General features: G+C 37.8%; 1 protein-coding gene across 47 annotated transcripts in view; it reads left to right on the plus strand.

Annotated features, from left to right (window-relative positions):
• The window catches only part of NCOR1 (nuclear receptor corepressor 1), a 189,410-nt gene that overhangs the window by 59,007 nt on the left and 110,102 nt on the right, over window positions 1-20,301 (plus strand). For 36 of the 47 annotated variants that reach the window (XM_015118697.3, XM_077970423.1, XM_015118702.3 and 33 more), the window contains 7 exons: window positions 1,744-1,857; window positions 7,761-7,817; window positions 9,158-9,210; window positions 9,540-9,566; window positions 11,656-11,722; window positions 14,601-14,773; window positions 15,832-15,922. In XM_015118697.3, the coding sequence (XP_014974183.3) occupies window positions 1,744-1,857; window positions 7,761-7,817; window positions 9,158-9,210; window positions 9,540-9,566; window positions 11,656-11,722; window positions 14,601-14,773; window positions 15,832-15,922 (582 nt within the window). The remainder of the gene's footprint in view (window positions 1-1,743; window positions 1,858-7,760; window positions 7,818-9,157; window positions 9,211-9,539; window positions 9,567-11,655; window positions 11,723-14,600; window positions 14,774-15,831; window positions 15,923-20,301) is intronic. The other 11 variants (XM_015118703.3, XM_077970433.1, XM_077970440.1 and 8 more) reach the window with 1 other exon arrangement.

Genomic DNA, 20,301 nt, shown 5'->3' on the forward strand with positions numbered 1-20,301 from the left:
TTACAGGCTTGAGCCACCGCGCCCGGCTTGGTGTATTTTTATGCTTTCATTTGGACATGGTCTGATTTAGAGTACTGGGAGCTTTGACTATCACCCTTATTTATTTTATTTTTTTGAGACGGAGTCTCCCCTTGTCACCTAGGCTGGAGTACAATGGTGTGATCTTGGCTTACTGCAACCTCCACCTCCTGGGTTCAAGCGATTCTTCTGCCTCGGCCTCCTGAGTAGGTGGGGTTACAGGTGTGCGCCACCACGCTGAGCTAATTTTTTGTATCTTTAGTAGAGATGGAATTTCACCATGTTGGCCAGGCTGGTCTTGAACTCCTGGGCTCAAGTGATCCACCTTCTTGTTCTCCCAAAGTGCTGGGATTACAGATGTGAGCCATTGCACCCAGCCTGTCAGTCTTATTTAGTAGTGTAGATCATTTTTTCCTATAGGCTATACTAGACTTAACCTTTATTTGTCTTTACCTAATTTTTCTTTTATCATGTTAGACAGTGAACTTATGCTAAATTTATTCATGTGGATATTTTTAATGCATTAACTAGGTATCAGGCACTGGTTTAGGTGTTGAAAAAAAGCAGTAGACAAAGCAGACAAGTCCCTGCTTGCTTCACTGGTAATACTGGATAATATTTAAAAATTTATAGTTGTAATATGCTTTATATATATGTTAAGTCATTTAGTCTTTTCAAAAAACTGTATGATAGGTAGTATTATTATCCCTACTTTATTTATGAGTAGTTTAGGTGTTTGCTTAATATTGACTTAAGGGAGCCAGGCATGGTGGCTCACACGGGTAATCCCAGCACTTTGGGAGGCCAAGGTGGGTGGATCACCTGAGGTCAGGAGTTCGAGACCAGGCTGACCAACATGGTGAAACCCCGTCTCTACTAAAAAAAAAAATACAAAAATTAGCCGGGCATGGTGGTGGGCACCTGTAATCCCAGCTACTCAGGAGACTGAGGCAGGACCAGGCTTGAACCCTGGAGGCGGAGGTTGCAGTGAGCACCATTGCACTCCAGACTTGGTGACAGAGCAAGACTCCATCTCAAAAAAAAAAGAAAAAAAGAAAAAAAGAAAAAAAAAGATTGACCTAAGTACCCAGAAAGTTTCCTAGGATCACACCACCTATAAAGGGTGACCCTGAGGCTCAAACTCAGGCACGCTAATACAGTTAGCTTTTTCTTTATACTTGCGCACACCAACAGTCTATATTTTTGTAGTTTTGTTGATTGCCCTTTGACTGGAGCACTGTAACATGTGAAGGTTGGGTGTTGAGGGTGGCATGGTGCCATGCTGAGTTAAGGATTAACCCTTGAACTCCTTTCTACCATATTCTGCCCAGCAAATATTAATGTATACTGTGTATCTATAACATAAAAGAGTGTTTTTTCAGTGCTGTCAAAGGTCATTGTGATAGAGGTATGTAGAGTACCTTCATTAAATTTAATTTCTCTTATTATTTTGCTTTAAGTTTGTCAGAATTAAAATCTTAAAGGATGCTTCCTCTTATTTATTTATTTTTTTAACTCTGTGTCTTATGAAAATTTGTGTTGGTTGATTATGAAATAAATCTGGTTAATTCTCTTTGAGCTTGGTCCATGAGACCTTTGTGGATTAATTGGTTACCCTACAGAATCTACAAGCAAAGCTTAGTAGCCTGTGTTATCTCCAGCGGTTAATCACTGCTGGGTGTGGTGTGCAGCATATGCTTAATTCTTTCTTTCTGGATCTCTCAGCAACAGCTTGAAGAAGAAGCAGCTAAACCTCCTGAGCCTGAGAAGCCCGTGTCCCCTCCTCCTGTGGAGCAGAAACACCGCAGTATTGTCCAAATTATTTATGATGAGAATCGGGTAAGCTCATACCATCTCTGGCAGCACAGGCCTTTAAACCCACTTGACTCTGCCTTTTTCAGTTTTGAATGTATGCTGGTATAATTTTAATTTTATTAAAACCTGATTTCTTTTATAATTTTGAATGTTCATAACTTTGGCTGACTGAAGCTTGGTGTTTTTTTCCTTGTCAATTGAAAGAAAGTTTACAGTTGTGCTTTAAATTATGTAATATTTCATTTTACATTATACATTATATAAATATTTAATCAGTAAAATTTTGTCAGCTGAGTCTACTATTGTATGAATACTGGCAAGGAAGTTTGGTAGCACATAATACAAAACAACCATTCTGCAATTTTTCATATAATAAATGATGTTTAATGCTGACTACTGATAACATTTTAGTAAAGATAGGTCATTGTATGTGGAAATGAACTTTCTTATCAGCATTAGTTCACAGTCCAATGTAGTTGGGCTGTGGTTTGAACTTCAGTTAAAAAGTTCAAGGCGGGGCATGGTGGCTCACTTAGGGTCAGGAGTTCGAGACCAGCCTGGCCAACATGGAGAAACCCCGTGTCTACTAAAAATACAAAAATTAGCCAAGTGTGATGGTGCATGCCTGTAGTCCCAGCTACTCGAGAGGCTGCGGCGGGAGAATCGGTTGCACCCAGGAGGTAGAGGTTGTAGTGAGCTGAGATTGAGCCACTTCATCCCAGCTGTTTGGGTCTGTTTGGACAACAGACCAAAACTCAGGTCTCAAAAAAAAAAAAAAAACCAGTTCAAGGTAGATTTTGACCTTTAGGTAGACTTTGCTTTTTTAGGTTTACTTTCATACTCTTAATTAAAAATGTTCATGGATTCAGAAAAGCCAGCCATGAATTCTATGAATCATTTTTGTAATATCAAAATTAGTTTTGGCCAGAATATAGCCCAGGAACTAGCTGTTAGAGGGAAACTGATTTTACCTCAACATGAAGAAAGTGTCTGTTTAACAGTGGGCTTCCAGAAGTCCTCAGTGCAAAAGATGATAATATGCTCTATACTGTGGGATAGAATAGGCTTTTTAGCTAAAGGTGTGATCATCAGGTAAAATTTGGGATTGTTGTTTTGATTTATTTGATTTGTAGTGAGTGGATTCATCTGTCAGTGTATCTTACACATACAGTCTGTAACTTTATAGTAGTCCACAGCCTAAAGGAAATTGACCTTAAGTAAAGCAATTGTGAATTAATAAATATTTATGCACATGTACTCCTGAACTTAAAAGCTAAAGAAATAAACATTTATAGGAATGATCTTGGATTTAGATATACATGTATCAAGTAGATTACTGAGAGTCATCAGAAATATACTTATGGTAATGGTAAGTGTTATGGGCAGGTAAAAATACGGGCAATTAACATTATTTTCTTGGCTGGGTTCAACATTTGTCCAATTTATTGTATGGCCACAACAGTCTACATGAAGATAAATCCAGTAAAGAAAGGGAAGGAGGTGACCATGCCTAAGATGGGGGCTGTGGCCCAGGATATACAGTTGCTCCCTTGTTTAAGAAAAGCCCAAAATAGGGGTTTTATGTGAAATCTCTGATTTGTTTAAAAAAAAAAAAAGTCCTCTGCATAGCTGCAAAACACTTTTGTGGGCTCATGGGCTCCATAGCCAGTTTGTGACTGTGACCTCAGGGATAAAGTAAATAGGCATTAGTGGGGATACCAATGGAGATTTGATAGTTTTTTTTTTTTTTTAAGTTTTATAACTTTTTTTTTTTTTAGTATGAATTATTTTTCAAATACATTGGATTTGGTAATAATTATTAATGGATCTAATTTATTAATGAGCCTTTTCTTACAATATTAGTCAATTCTGTGGTTGCCTCACTGAGATTTGAGGACTGAATACTATTGAACAAGATCTGATCTGATAGAGAATTTAATTTGTGTTTAATTTTTATATACAGATGTTTTTATTAGTATAGTGTTTCTTGGTGCACATTAGCAAAACTTGAAAACTACTTTTACACCTCTTCTTTCTGTTTTAACATGTCCATATTTGGTTTGTTGTTTATTCTATGAAGAAAACCAAATCTGAAATCTGTTTTAGTATTAGACTTGCCTTCCTACAGTGAAGATTTTTTCTAACCCACAGCAACTATAGAAGTCATCTTTCTTTTCCTTTTTTTCTTTTATTTTTCTTCTCCACCCTCTCCTATTCTCCCTCTCCCTCTTCTCCTCCCTCTCCTTTCCTTTCCTTCTTTTCTTTTCTTCTTCTTCTTTTTTTTTTTTTTTTTTTTTGAGACAGAATTTTGCTTTGTCCCCAAGGCTGGAGTGCTGTGGTGCAATCTCGGCTCACTGCAACCTCTGTCTCCCAGGTTCAAGCAATTCTCCTGTGTCAGCCTCCCAAGTAATTGGGATTACAGGTGTGAACCACCACACTCAGCTAATTTTTGTATTTTTAGTAGAGACGGGGTTTTGCCATGTTGGCCAGGCTGGTCTTGAACTCCTGGGCTCAAGTCATCTACCCATCTCGGCCTCCCAAAGTGTTGGGATTACAGACGTCAGCCACTGCACCCGGCCTCTTTTATTCCTTAACAGACAGGGTCTCACTAGGTCTTGAACTCCTGGCTTCAAATGATCCTCCTGCCTCAGTCTCCCAAAGTACTGAGATTACACATATGAGCCCCCATGCCTGGTCTCATCTCTTTTTTATGTATGTTTTATACATGTACCTGTGCAGTTTCACAATTGTAACAGGGAGCTCCCGGAGGGAAGGAGGAGAGCACAGTGGGCCTAGAACCCAGTCTTTCTCATATGTACTCTCCAAGGCTTTTTCTGCCCCAATATGCTCCCTTTGAAAGGCCCTCCCTGTCTCTTTAGCATTTTTTAATGAATGAGCATATCTGTTTCAGCGCCATAGGCAAGGAGGAAAGGGGTGATTACAGAAGTACACCTCCCTCTTATTCATTGTGTGACATCGGTCTACACTAGTTGGAATTAAGCCAAGTGTAGCTTAAGAGATCGAGGGACCGTTTCTTTTATTTAGAAAGTTAGTGGGAGGAAAAAAGACTGCCCCAAAGTGTTAATTTTAAAGTTGACTTCCTGAGAAAAGTCGACTTGCATCATAGTTAAATTTCAGTCTAAGTTTGTTTAGTCTCTAAACAGACTATTTTTAACAGTTCTATTTGATATTACCCTATCAGTTGTAAGTTCCAAAAATATTTGTAAATATACTAATTTCAGAAGAATAATACATATAGAAAGGTGATTATTGGGCTCTACTAGAGAAATTTGCAGAATATCTTGTGTGTGTGTGTGTGTGTGTGTGTGTATAAAAATATTTTTTTTTTTTTTGAGGCGGAGCCTTGTTCTGTTGCCCAGGCTGGAGGGCAGTGGCACGATCTTGGCTCACTGAAACCTCTGCCTCCCGGTTTCAAGTGATTCTCCCGCCTCAGCCTCCCAAGTAGCTGGGATTATAGGCACCTGCCACCTTGCCTGGCTAATTTTTGCATTTTTAGTAGAGACCGGGTTTCGCCATATTTTTAGGCTGGTCTTGAACTCCTGACCTCAAGTGATCCACCTGCCTCAGCCTCCCAAAGTGTTGGTATTACAGGCATGAGCCACCGCAACCTGCCTTGTTTATATTTTGATGGGTTGATTTGCAAGAGAATGTGACATCAGAAGAAAGAAAAGGGTGATGGTAGGAAGTATATTCTGTGCCAGCACCTCTGGTCATCTAGGCCAGCATCCTAGGAATTATCCAGTTCTCTCTCTTTGCCTCTTCATGTATGTTGAGGTAATCAATGAAGAGTGTTAGTCCCACCTCCTATATATTGGTCTGGTCTTGCGCTTCTTTCCTCTACCTTTATCATTAGCTTAATTTGAGCCTTCATCTCCCACACAGTTACTGAGTCTCACTCTTCAGTCTTTTTTTTTTTTTTTTTTTTTTTTTGAGACGGAGTCTCACTTTGTCGCCCAGGCTGGAGTGCAGTAGCGAGATCTGGGCTCACTGCAAGCTCCGCCTCCCGGGTTCACGCTATTCTCCTGCCTCAGCCTCCCGAGTAGCTGGGACTACAGGCGCCCGCCACCTCGCCCGGCTAGTTTTTCGTATTTTTTAGTAGAGACGGGGTTTCACCGTGTTAGCCAGGATGGTCTCGATCTCCCGACCTCGTGATCCGCCCATCTCGGCCTCCCAAAGTGCTGGGATTACAGGCTTGAGCCACCGCGCCTGGCCTCAGTCTTTTCTTGCTAACCCATCTTTCATATTTTCTCCCATTTAACGATTCTCCAAATAGAACCTTTTGATGATTTCCCACTTTATACAGAATAGCCCAAGCTTTTATTGATGTTTACATGCTTACCCGTCTGGCCCTTTCCCCATACTCTTTTCTTAGTAATATTCCACCAGAGGAGGTTTTGGATGTTCTCTTGTTAGTAATATATTTACCCCACTATGTTGCCCCTGCTGTCACGTGGCCCCGTGTTTTGTCTTTTTTGCCGAGCACACTCTTACCTCAAGCCCCAGTTCAAGTATCATTTTCTCTAGGAAAACTTTCAAGACTCCTCATCTTCCTATGGTAGGAAGGCTTATCTTATTCATTATTTTCTTAGTGTCTAGCGAGTGCTTGGCACATAGAACATACCGAACATATGTTTGAAGTGTTGTTTACTTATGTCTGTAGACTTAGAATACAAATTCTAATACGAACATATGAGGGTCTTAAGTTAAAATTTTTGTTGCCAAAATATTGATTGATTAATCTTAGCAAGGGAAGATTTCTGCTAGTTAACACTTTGGTCTAGATTATTTTGCTTTTGAAAATAGCAACTGGGGCCGGGCACGGTGGCTCACGCCTGTAATCCCAGCACTTTGGGAGGCCGAGGCGGATGGATCACAAGGTCAAGAGATCGAGACCATCCTGGCTAACACGGTGAAACCCCATCTCTACTAAAAATACAAAAAATTAGCCGGGCGTGGTGGCAGGTGCCTGTAGTCCCAGCTACTCGGGAGGCTGAGGCAGGAGAATGGCGTGAACCCAGGAGGTGGAGCTGGCAGTGAGCCGAGATCGCTCCACTGCACTCTAACCTGGGCGACAGAGCGAGACTCCATCTCAAAAAAAAAAAAAAAAAATAGCAACTGGGTGCTGTGGTTCACACCTGTAATGGAAGAGCTTTTGGAGGCTGAGTTGGGGACATTATTTGAGTCCAGGAAGTTGAGGCTGCAGTGAGCTATGATGGTGCTATTGTGTTCCAGCCTGGGCGACAGAGTGAGACCCTGTCTCAAAAAAAAAGGGGGGCGGGGGGGGAATAGCATGTTACAAATACATATAATTCAGCATTTTTTAACTACTGAGCACTTTGAATAATTCAAATTAGCGGTTTTCTTTGTTGTTCAGCTATTACTAAGGATTCCTTGTGACTAGAAAATTAGCTCATTAACAGCTTTTCTTCAAAGAGATCAGTGTGGCTTACCACAGTAAAGAGTGGCCATTTTATGGTATTTTATTGCTTTAAAAAGTTTCTGTTAGAGATAATATGAGTTAAAGTATGTAGAATGTTTGGGGGATTTATTTCTAATAGTGAATTTTCATTCCCTCTCTCCAGATTTTTAATATTATTATTTGCTTTTTAAAAACTTGTCAATTCTTCAGGCATTGCTTTCAATACAAATGTTAAGTTTTGACTGAATTTGGTGAGGAAAGCTATGAAAATACAATTTCAGAGTTTTTTTTATCATTGTAACTACAAATTAAGAAAAAATAAAAAATAATTGGAACATATTTCAGCCTATCATATAGAAGAAGGATATTTGGAAATAAGGATAAGTTCATCTATAGATTAGTCTTAGATAAATATTTTTAAATAATGATTTTGCACTTAGATAATGTAATTTTTAATTATATGATACAACAATGTCTTTATCTCTAGAAAAAAGCAGAAGAAGCTCATAAAATTTTTGAAGGTCTTGGCCCAAAAGTTGAACTGGTAAGTAAGAAATTACTTTTTTCATTTGCAGTGATTTTATTTTTATTTTTTTTGGTAGTTTTTCTTGGGATAAGATGGAATATGATCCATTTACTTTGAGATAAGAGAGATGTAGCTGAGCAGAGTTTGAGATGAAGTTTAAAGTAATGATGAGTGAACTTGGTTACCTTGGCAGACCTTTGCAGAAGCATCATCCTGGGCTTGTTTTTGCTTGAGCAGCTATTTAATCCTTCCAGGTAGAATGAGAATTAAGAACAGAATTAGAAAACTCTTTGAATGTTACTGTTAAAATAGTGACAATGGTTAATACTCCTGAGTATTAGGGAATATTAATACTTTGAAATTAAAAATGTGTATAAATATACTTATTATGGGAAACAATGGATTTATAAACTGTATTGTGGGAGTGACAGGAGATGGGATTAACAGTTATTGAGGGAATCTAAAAGTTAGGAGGTTTTGCCACAATGAGGTACCATCTCATACTAGTTAGAATGGCGATCATTAAAAAGTCAGGAAACAACTGGTGCTGGAGAGGATGTGGACTAATAGGAACACTTTTACACTGTTGGTGGGAGTATAAACTAGTTCAGCCATTGTGGAAGACAGTGTGGCAATTCCTCGAGGATCTGGAACTAGAAATACCATTTGACCCAGCGATCCCATTACTGGGTATATACCCAAAGGATTATAAATCATGCTACTATAAAGACACATGCACATGTATGTTTGTTGCGGCACTATTCACAATAGCAAAGACTTGGAACCAACCCAGATGTCCATCAATGATAGACTGGATTAAGAAAATGTGGCCCATATACACCATGGAATGCTATGCAGCCATAAAAAAGGATGAGTTCATGTCCTTTGTAGGGACATGGAGGAAGCTGGAAACCATCATTCTGAGCAAACTATCGCAAGGACAGAAAACCAAACACCATATGTTCTCACTCATAGGTGGGAATTGAACAATGAGAACACTTGGACACAGGGTGGGAAACATCACACACTGGGGCCTGTCGTGGGGTGGGGAATGGGGGAGGAATAGCATTAGGAGAAATACCTAATGTAAATGACAAGTTAATTGGTACAGCAAACCAGCACAGCACATGTATACGTATGTAACAAACCTGCACGTTGTGCGCGTGTACCCTAGAACTTAAAGTATAATTAAAAAAATAAGTAAATAAAAAAAATAGAAGTTTGGAGGTTTTGGTAGGGCATGTTATTGTGTAGATCCATTAGTACTTTACCTGTGCTTACATTAAAATTATGTTTCTTTGTCTCTTCATAGATATATGTACAACATTTTATATATAAATATTTGATTTCTTTTATAGCCACTCTATAACCAGCCATCAGATACCAAGGTGTACCATGAGAACATCAAGACGTAAGTATTGATCATCTTTGGAGTTCTTCAATTAAAGACCATATATTCTATAAAGAGATCATTTTTGTTATCTGCTGACATTATTATAATATAGTGTAGGTATGTTTTAGATTTGTGTAATTTGCTGTCGTTTTACTATATGTTATCTTCCTCTGGCTTCTTGGGGGTTGGGGTAACAGCTTTGAGTTTCCGAGGCCAAAAAATGAAATAAATTATTGCATAAAACTAGCTGGTTTTATAATCTGCTAGTAAAAAAGGTGGATACTTAACATTGAAATGGCTTACCTTGAGGCTTGAATTTTTTGCCTCCTGTTTTGTCTTTTTTTCAGTGGAGTACCTGCAAGGCGCATGATGAAGTAAGATAATGAAGCTTTTTCATTTAAGACTAGTGATGACACCGTCCCCCACCAAGCCACATCTGCCATTGCAAAGTAGAAGTGCCACGGATCATTTTATCATTATTCAAAATCCTATTCTAGGGAAATCCCTTCCATGACTCTTGCTAATGACGGTATTTGTAGACCCTTCTGCCATTTAATGTCCTGGTGCCTTGGAAGCGCTCAGTCACCTCGTGGGTGAGGAGGCTGCTCCAGAATGTAGTTTGCTTAGCCTTGCTCATCCTAGTACCAGGCCTTTATGGATGCAGATTTTGGAATAAGAAAATAAGTGAAAAGAAAATCTTAATTTCTTGATCTGATTGAAGTAAGAGAGGAAGCTAGATAGGTATCTTTTTTTTTTTTTTTTTAATTATACTTTAAGAGAGTTTTAGGTGCTTTATTCTTAGTTTGTGACAAAAATGTGATATTTCTACTTTATATGTTTTATTAAGTATAACCAGAACATTATAATTATTTACTAGTGTGGTTACTAATGAGCACATTGCTATTTTTTATATATATATATATATATATATATACTTTTTTCTTTTTAAAAATTTCTTAACTGAGAGTATGTGCAATTATTGACTACTTTGCAGAACTGGTGGCAAATATGATTTGCATGGTAGTATGCATGAAAACAATTGAATTTGAATAATTTTAACTTTTGTTAAGTAAGTGGTTCATAATAAAATTTATGTATTTGTGAATTTTTCTGTGAGATGCTATTATGATCTTGAGAACCCTTAGAAGTAAGTTAGTCAAAACTCACATATAATATACCTTGTTTTGGAACTGCTTAGCTGTTTTAACATTTTTAAAGAGTAGAAGAGCAGATAAGATCTAGTTGGCTACTTAATGACTTTTTTTTTTTTTCCCCACAAAGCCTCGGTGTTATGTTTGTGGTGTTGTCCTGTTTCTCCTGATACAGTCTGGAGAGCAGCCCTGTCCGATTTATTTCATGTCATCTACATTGCCTATTTAGTGCTCAGCACACTATCCTGAGATGGATTACTGACTGGCTGACTTCATTTAAATTCCTAGGAAACATTTAAGATTGTATTTGTTCATTGTCATTTGCTTTTGAGTAACATATAATTATAATTAGAGCAAATTGAGTATATAGTAATGCTTCCCTGTATGACACCTTTTGAAATATTTCCTCAGCTGCATGCATCTGTATGAGTCATTCAGTAGCTATTCTTTCATCACCGTCATTTGCTTTGTATGAAATAGCAAATGTACATTTTAATAATTCTTTTCATCTCTTGGCTACTTTTTCATATAGCCAGCTCCTGATTGTCCATGCTTATTTGAGTGGAGCCAGTGTCAATGTTAGTCCTGAGTGGCAGATAATCCAAAAAATTATTTCTACTTGCCTTGGCTTTGTATTTGTATTTGAATAATCAGCTTGAAATCCTTTCTGGAAATAGGTGGGGTATAAATATTTATATTTGAACCTGCATGTCATTGTTTTTGAAGGTCACAGTGCTTCCAATTTAAAAAGTGATTAAGATATATTAGAAATCTTCCTGTTTTGTCACATCGCCCTCCGTTACTTCTTAGAGTGGACTGTGTCATTCTGTGACTGAAGAAAATCTTCTGTTTAAAGCAGAAGTCTCCTATCTCTACATATGTTGGTATACATTCTCCTCGTAGAAGGGAGGTTAGCACCTGATGTAGGGAGGTAACTGTAAAAACACTTCCTTCTCTTCTCCCTCCCTTCCTCAAAGAGTAAGATGTTTATGTCACCAGAGTTGTTAAGAAGGATAAGTAACTGTAATTTTAATTTGAAAATATTTATCTTATAATTGGATGTGCTAATTGAAAGTTAAAACCATTTTGTATAAAGTCTTACTGTAGAATGGGAGGAACTTTAGTCAGTTCTAAGTTTTGCAAAAATTATAAAGTCTTATTTTGCAGGGTGAAAAAATTAGGATTAACTTTGTTTACATCATAAATTCTTAAGTGATCTTTGCCTATTTTCCAGTGTCTCTGGAAAAAAAGTGAGTGCATTATTAAATTGTGCTTTTTCTAAATGTCATGCAACCATATTTTTCTCTTCTAGAAACCAGGTGATGAGGAAAAAACTCATTTTATTTTTTAAAAGAAGAAATCATGCAAGAAAACAAAGGGTGAGGTCCTATCCTTGTTAACTGAAATTTGTACAGCTTTCCCATTCATGCTCATTTAGGCATTCACTTTCCTACTATTAATAAGATTGGTCCTTGACTTCATTTGAGGATAAGTGCTGATTTAGAAAGTAATCATATATATATATGACTTAAATCTAATTGTAGTAACATTTTGATACCATAGTTTATATTTAATATTATCAAATTAATTTCATTGGTCATCTATCTAGCACATTTTCATTTAGTCAAAATAAAATGGTGAGTAGTTTAAAAGAATATGAAAGATACTTTAGTTTCTTAAGCCTCAAACAGTTGTGGGTAAGTTGCAGTCGTGCTGATTAGATATTACTATTCTTTCTTTTATTAGAAATGGGGTCAGCTAGGGTTCAGCTTTTTCAAATTCAAATAGTTTTCCATATTTTGTTATATGACTTGCAGTCCAAAAGTTTTGTGGTTATATACATGGGAATTAAGTTATAGAAAATATAATGCCAGTAATTTTATTTTCACAATATGTTTATACTAATTTTACAGATAAACTGTTACTACATTTAAACTCAAGTGTCTATTAAATAAATGCTACTCTTTAAATCGACATCAAAAATGAACTTTGTGCCTTAAGTTAATGACCTGACAGTTTAATGAGTTGTAAAGCTCAAGAGTCAGCAGCTTTTATTTGGTGGAAAACATCTAACGTTCTAATTTGCCAGTCTGTTCCTTCATACAACCTTTAATTACTGGTCTTGAATTGCTTTTTTGCCAAGAACATATAAATATCAAGTAAGAAATTCGTTCATGTATTTTTTTTTCCTTTCCAAGTAATTTTGTTGTAATTCTGGTACTCACTAAGTAAGTTCACTGGTGATGCAAACACTATAAGGTTTGTATTTTCACCGATTTGCTTAGATATCACTTGGCTGTGTACTCTGTGCCATATATTATTCTGCAAAGGTGAGCAAGATAGCCATATGGTTTTAGTAGTTAGGGGGAGCCTAACGTGTTGGGAGTCAGACAGGTCAGTCATAGTATTGGATCACACCATGGTCATGGACTATGGATGACTGAGGAGGACACCTAAGGCAGATAGGAGTTATGAGGGGAAGTTTCAGGGGAAAACCAATTCTCTGCAAACTTGTATACACAGAGGGAGTGGCTTAAGTGAAGGTCTGGGAGCCGGAGGGAGTGTAGACTGAGCTGGCAGTGTGGTGAGAAATGAGGCTGCTGAGGGAAGCCAGAGCCAGGTTGCATACTGTCCTGGAGGTTGCATAATGTTTGGGTTTGCATTTTAAGAATTTGCATTTAGCGGGGCAGGCGCAGTGGCTCATGCCTGTAATCCCAGCACTTTGGGAGGCCAAGGCCGGCGGATCACGTAAGGTTGGGAGTTCAAGACTGGCCTGACCAACATGGAGAAACTCCATCTCTACTAAAAATACAAAATTAGCTGGGTATGGTGGTGCATGCCTGTAACCCCAGCTACTCAGGAGGCTGAGGCAGGAGAATAACTTGAACCCGGGAGGCAGAGGTTGTGGTGAGCTGAGATCATGCCATTGCACTCCAGCCTGGGCAACAAGAGTGAAACTCCATCTCAAAAAAAAAAAAAAAAGAATTTGCATTTGGCTACAACATTAAGAATGTATGGGAGCTATTGTTTTGATCTAGGTGAGGGATGGTGTTGGCCTGGATTATGAGGGTACCAGTGGAAATGGAGAAAAGGTGAAGGACACAGAAGACATACAAGAGTAATTGAGAAGTGGGAGTGGGGTGTGCTGTGAAATGTGAGGAAGACAATATTCTCTTCTACAGTGCCACTTTCTTAAGATGAACATGTTAGCAGTTTTTCATGAACCCTTCCTCACTTTCCTCTATCCATATGTCATCAGATATGTTGACAGTTCTTTGTCCACAGTGGGGGGTTCGTCTGTCTTTTCTTCTCTATTTAGAAAATGGTATCATAATTCAATTACTTCTCTAGAAGCATTAATTCTCAATTTCATGTAGTTCACTGGATTTCTGTTTTTTTTTTTTTTTTTTTTGTCTGTCACCCAGGTTGGAGTGCAGTGGCGTGATCCTGGCTCACTGCAACCTCCGCCTCCCGGGTTCAAGCGATTCTGCTTCCTTAGCCTCCCAAATAGCGGGGACTACAGGTGCCCGCCACCATGCCTGGCTAATTTTTGTATTTTTAGTAGAGATGGGGTTTCACCATATTGGCCAGGCTGGACTTGAACTCCTGACCTTGTGATCCACCCACCTCGGCCTCCCAAAGTGCTGGGATTACAAGTGTGAGCCATGTGCCCAGCCTGGATTTCTTTTTTTGATAAAGTACAACCAATCATTTTCTGCCTTTTTCATACTGTCAAAATGTTTATTTTATAACATTATTTATAATAGCAAAAAATGTCAGTCAACCAGAACCTCCAACAATAGAACCGTTAAAGCATGCGTGTTTTGTTTCGCAGATTGGAAGGATGACAACAAAATGTTCATATGGTTGCCTTTGGGTAATTGGTCAGATTATGAACTATTTACATGTTTGTATTTTAAATTTTCCATTTTTTTTGGACAACAATAACATAATGTTTTAAGCAAAATAAAAGTAACTGGTCAGCTACTACTAGTAGTAGGTGTCAAGTAGTTTATAAATATGCATAGCCTTAATGTTAACTAAAATATCCAGCCAACCTGTGCTCTGTGTATTGATCTTAGTAGGAAACAGAGCTACCTTTCCTCTCTCCTCTTTCAGCTTTTCATTCACAATTGAGTCATAAGCCAAATGTACTTCTGACTTAACCTTAAGAAGTAGCATTTATTTTAAAGTATTAGGTTTGTCAGAATCAGAGTTTAGTTTAATTATTATTAATTTGCTACGGATATTTAATAGGAACAAAAAATCTGCCAGCGTTATGATCAGCTCATGGAAGCATGGGAGAAAAAAGTGGACAGAATAGAAAATAATCCTCGGAGGAAAGCTAAAGAAAGCAAAACAAGGGAATACTATGAAAAGCAGTTTCCAGAAATTCGAAAACAAAGAGAACAGCAAGAAAGATTTCAGCGGTAAGTAGTTTGATGTTTAATGACTGTGATATTTTTCCTCAAATATTTATTGTTTCTTGAAACTGATCATGAAGAAAGTTTATAACGAACTTTTATGTTTTGGACATATAGAGGGGAACAACACATACTGGGCCCTATCGGAGGGTAGAGGGTGGAGGATGGAAGGAGGGAGAGGGATCAGGAAAAATAACTAGTGGGTAGTAGGTTTAACAGCAGAGTGATGAAATAATCTGTACAATAGATCACCATGACACAGGTTTACCTATAAAACAAACTTGCGCATGTACCCACGAACTTAAAAGTTAAAAAGAACTTTTATGTTGAAAAGAAAACTTTATTATCAACCAGTAAACATTGTGTCTTAGTAAATTTAATTTTTTGTATTATCCCGTCGAATCTAAATATGTGATTATTTTGAAATTAATTCTGAAGTTCCTAAAAATATTACATCCTTTGGAAATGATAGTGAACAAGAACAGACCTAAATATCCTTTAGTCCTTTGTTACCAACATATTCGAAGTATATTCAGTTGATGGCCAATTAAATTCTTTGATAGATTCTGATTTGTTTTACTTTTAGCGAACAGGTATTTTACAAAGATTTTAAAACCATTAGTTTTCTCTTTTATTGTTTCGTGTAAGAGTCATGTATGGAAGCCCCTTAACTCACAATTAAATCTTTGTGAGGGATGTTGGTTGAGTTTTTTCTCTCCTTTTAAAAATGTTTCATGTGTTTTTCTAAGTCTACTACAGGACATACAAAGACTGCCATTTGAAATGGAAATGGCATCAGTAACTGTGATTTTCTAGAAGTTTTCCCTAACTAGTTCTCCCATTTGAACTTGGACATGTAACCTTCAAATCTCAATCGTAACATTTAAATTGTTGTTAATAGGTGACACAAACATTACTTAAAAGTATATATTCAATAGTATTTTACATTTCTTCTCTTAACTTTGTTAAAAAGTTCCATTTAGAAAAGTAATCTATAATTTAATTGATATGTCTTCTTTATATAAGGCCTTTAAATATATTTTTAATTTCTCCCTCATGTTTAGAGTTGGGCAGAGGGGAGCTGGTCTTTCAGCCACCATTGCTAGGAGTGAGCATGAGATTTCTGAAATTATTGATGGGCTCTCTGAGCAGGAGGTAAGAAAATTTAATTCAGGTTAATTCATTAATTATTAAAGCATTTTAGCTCTGTAGACTAGGAGCTAAGGGTTTATTTGTATGTAAATGTGGGAACTTTATTTAGTGCTAAAGTTTAGACTGTGTCAAAGATTTGAGGTGTCTATTAAAGGGTTTTTAAATGAGGCATTCACATGATCATACTGGAATTTTACAAAGATGGCTTTGGCAGCAAGGAGACCTGGAGAGAAGTGAAGAGGCTGTTAGGATAAAACTAAGGTTCTGAGTCAGGGCAACAGTTGTAGGGATGTATAGGAGAGTGTAATAGAAAGGTAGAATGGACAGGCCAAGATGGATGGGATGTGGGAGATGAGAAAGAGGAAGAATAGAATGTGACTCCCTGGTTTCTAGGTTAGGGGACTAAGCTGGTGGTGCCTTTTCCTAAAGTGGCAAAGGAGCATGTATTTTACAAATGGCAGTATGTTCTTCAAAGGGTGTTGTCTAGCAGGTGAACCTGGGATATAGTTGAACTGGGGATGGTTAGATATCAGAGTCATCTGTATGCAGGTGATATAGTCCCAGACAAGTATGGTAACATGAAGTGAAAGGGACCAGTGAATGAGAATATAGAGATTAAGTTTATATATGGAAGAGATTCATCTATGAACAAGAATGTTTCATCTATGAAACAAAAATTTCACTAATTTTTTAGGTGAAGATATTCTTTTGTAGCAAGTGGTATTACTTTGTTTTTCAAGCATTTCCTTTGCCTGTATAAAGAGCAGAATTAATAAAATTATAACACAGGTAGTAGAGACCAAGGTATACGTTTGACAAATATATCTTCAGACCCAAAAGCAGTATTTCCTCCCTTGTGAAGCTTCCCCACTCACTTTCCCAAAACAGAACTCAATGTCTAGTTAGTGTCAGTTTACATTTATTTCTATTGTGTTTTGTTCAATAAATATTTATGATCAGCTAAAGTGTTGTCTTCATGAGTGCAGTTATTATAAACCTTTGGGTCAGGCTATCTTTGAGTTCCTGGTGCCTAATGTTTAATTGGATATTAATAAAAATAAATGCAGAATAAGAATAAATTTCCATTTCTAACATTGAGTCTTCTTAGCCGTGTTCAGACTCTCAAGATTGTTCCAAAAGCCATCTAGTATTGACTGAGTTTTGCTAGTTTTGATTTTATTATATGGCTTTTCTTTTTTTTTTTCTGTTTTATTATACTTTAAGTTCTAGGGTACATGTGCACAACGTGCAGGTTTGTTACTATATGGCTTTTCTTAAACCTCATCTCAAAATTCTGAGAGTCTTGTTTATTTGAAGTAGTGGCCTTAAGTAATGATCAAAGATATTTTTTACAATGCTTTATACTTCAAAATAAATGTTAAGTGTAAATAAATATATTTTTTGAAGACTTAAATATACAGCTAATACTCGATTTGCAAAATTAAGTGAAGTGGATTTAATCTGAAATGTTAAATAATTTAGAAATAATATAGATAAGTCAAATTCCTGTTTATATACTGCTTAGCACATTTAGAAGTAAAAAGCAGTGTCATGAATTCCTCTGCTGTACCCTTTACTACTACTTAACCTAGCCAGTTTTTTTTCTCCTCTTTCTATGGATATTGTTGGTTTAGGTTGTGGTGGACTAACTATATCTGGTTTTTTGAGGAGGGGGAGTTTGAGGGGTAGTTACTACTTAAAATTGCCAATTGTGATAAGCACCTCATATGTATTATTTAAACTATGAAAATTCTGTGAAGTGGAGGCTATAATTTTTTTTTTTTTTTTTTTTTTTTTTTTTTTTTTTTTTTGAGACGGAGTCTTGCTCTGTTGCCCGGGCTGGAGTGCAATGGCCGGATCTCAGCTCACTGCAAGCTCCGCCTCCCGGGTTTACGCCATTCTCCTGCCTCAGCCTCCTAAGTGACTGGGACTACAGGCACCCGCCACCACGCCCGGCTAATTTTTTGTATTTTTTAGTAGAGACAGGGTTTCACCGTGTTAGCCAGGTTGGTCTCGATCTCCTGACCTCGTGATCCGCCCGTCTCGGCCTCCCAAAGTGCTGGGATTACAGGCTTGAGCCACCGCGCCCGGCCAGTGGAGGCTATAATTAATGGCTGTTTTGCAAGTTAGGAAACTAAAGCCCAGCTGCAAGTTAAATAATTTGCCCAAGGTCACAAATTAATAAATAGTGGAGCCAGACACTCAACCTAGGCAGTCTGACTCTGGAACTGTGTGTTCTTTTCCATATCTATATTCAATCAAGTCTATTCTTTCAACAAATATTTATAACCCATTATGTGCCAAACTTTCCTTTAAGCATTGGGAATACAGTGGTGAATTAAACCATCAAGTTGCTTGATCTCATGAAAAATTACTTGCAGTAAGTTTTCCTCTAGGATGAAAAAATAGCCTGTTTGTACAGAGTTTGTCTTTGTGTTGATATATGTTATAGGGTTCTATCAGTATTTGATTATGATACCCTGTTTTGCATTCATAACTAAATAAAAGTATATAGTATGTTCTTATAACTTACTGTGTTTCAGAATTCTAGTTAAACTAGCCCTGGAGGAGGTAGAGAACTATATAAGCTATATCTCAGGGTTCCTTGATCCATATTACTTCTCAGATTGTTCTTACACTGATCAAAATAGACTTTTACAGGTGGTTTTTCTTTCCTTTCTTATTTCTGATATTCTCTTTTCCCAAAGAGAGGTTTCCAAGGTGATTTTTGGTGCATTGAAATACATAACCCTTTAGGGGCAATTACAATATTTAGTCACAGAGGTATATCCCACACTCAAGCTTTTCAGTGCATTGTTATGTGATTTCAGGATCTTAGCCATTTCTAGAGACACCTTTGAGTTATCAGTGTTCCAGAGCACACCAGCTTCACTGTGTCCAGATTCCCGGAGATATACTTCTTTTGGAATACATTGATGATGTTATCCTTGCTAAATTTTATCTCAAGCCCTAAATACATATTGCACATAATATTGCATAATATCAGGACAAGTGGGTTTTTCTTTTTCTTTTTCCTCCTCTCCTCTTCTCTTTTTTCCTCTTCTTCTTCCTCTTTCTCTTTCTCTGTTTTTTTTTTTTTGAGATAGGAGATAGGGTCTTACTCTGTCACCCAGGCTGGAGTGCAATGGTGTGACCATGGCTTGCTGCATCCTCCACCTCTTGGGCTCAAGTGATCCTCCCACCTCAGTCTTCTGAATAGCTGGGACTACTGGTACACCACTATGTCCAGCTAACTTTTTGTTTGTTTGTTTGTTTGTTTGTTTGAGATAACGTCTTGCTCTGTCAGCCAGACTGGAGTGCAGTGGCATGATCTTGGCTCACTGCATACCTCTGCATCTCAGGTTCAAGTGATTCTACTCCCTCAGCCTCCCGAGTAGCTGGGACTACAAGCGCATGCCAACACACCCAGCTAATTTTTGTGTATTTAGTAGAAACAGGGTTTTACCATGTTGGCCAAGCTGGTCTCAAACTCCTGACCTCAGGTGATCCACCTGCCTTGGCCTCCCAAAGGGGTGGGATTACAGGTGTGAGCCACCCCACCCAGCCTCTCACTTAGCTAATTAAAAAAAATTATTTTGTAGAGATGGGGTCTCACTATACTGCCTAGCTTAGTCTTGGACTCCTGGGCTCAAGCAGTCCTCCTGCCTTGGCCTCCAAAAGTACTGGGATTACAAGCGTGAGCCACTGTGCCTAGCAATTTTTCATTTGTTTTGTAGCAGTATATTCAAGAGCTTTAAAACATAACCACTTACTCTATATTGCTTTTAAAATTACCTCTAAAGTATATGATTGAAATGACATTCAGCCCTTGGAATATGTAGCCATTATTTTTACAATGATAAGTAAATCTCTGTTAAATTTCTTTTTTTTTTTTGAGACGGAGTCTCGCTCTGTCGTTCAGGCTGGAGTGCAGTGGCCGGATCTCAGCTCACTGCAAGCTCCACCTCCTGGGTTTACACCATTCTCCTGCCTCAGCCTCCCGAGTAGCTGGGACTACAGGCGCCCACCATCTCGCCCAGCTAGTTTTTTGTATTTTTTAAGTAGAGACGGGGTTTCACCGTGTTAGCCAGGATGGTCTCGATCTCCTGACCTCGTGATCCGCCCGTTTGGCCTCCCAAAGTGCTGGGATTACAGGCTTGAGCCACCGTGCCCGGCCTAAATTTCTTTATTGGCTCTTTGACTGATTCCATGAGGAAACATCTGTAAGCATCTAAAATTAGTTTATGTATTGAGGTAATTTCAATCTAATGTGTAATTTCAATCTAAACACTATATGTTCAAACTGATTGAGAGTGTCCCAGGAAATTAGAGACTGTGTAAGGACTTGACTATTAGGCAGTATCCACTTTTATGAGGATAAT

This window comes from Macaca mulatta, chromosome 16, assembly GCF_049350105.2.
Source record: "Macaca mulatta isolate MMU2019108-1 chromosome 16, T2T-MMU8v2.0, whole genome shotgun sequence".
Classification (NCBI taxonomy): Eukaryota; Metazoa; Chordata; class Mammalia; order Primates; family Cercopithecidae; genus Macaca; species Macaca mulatta.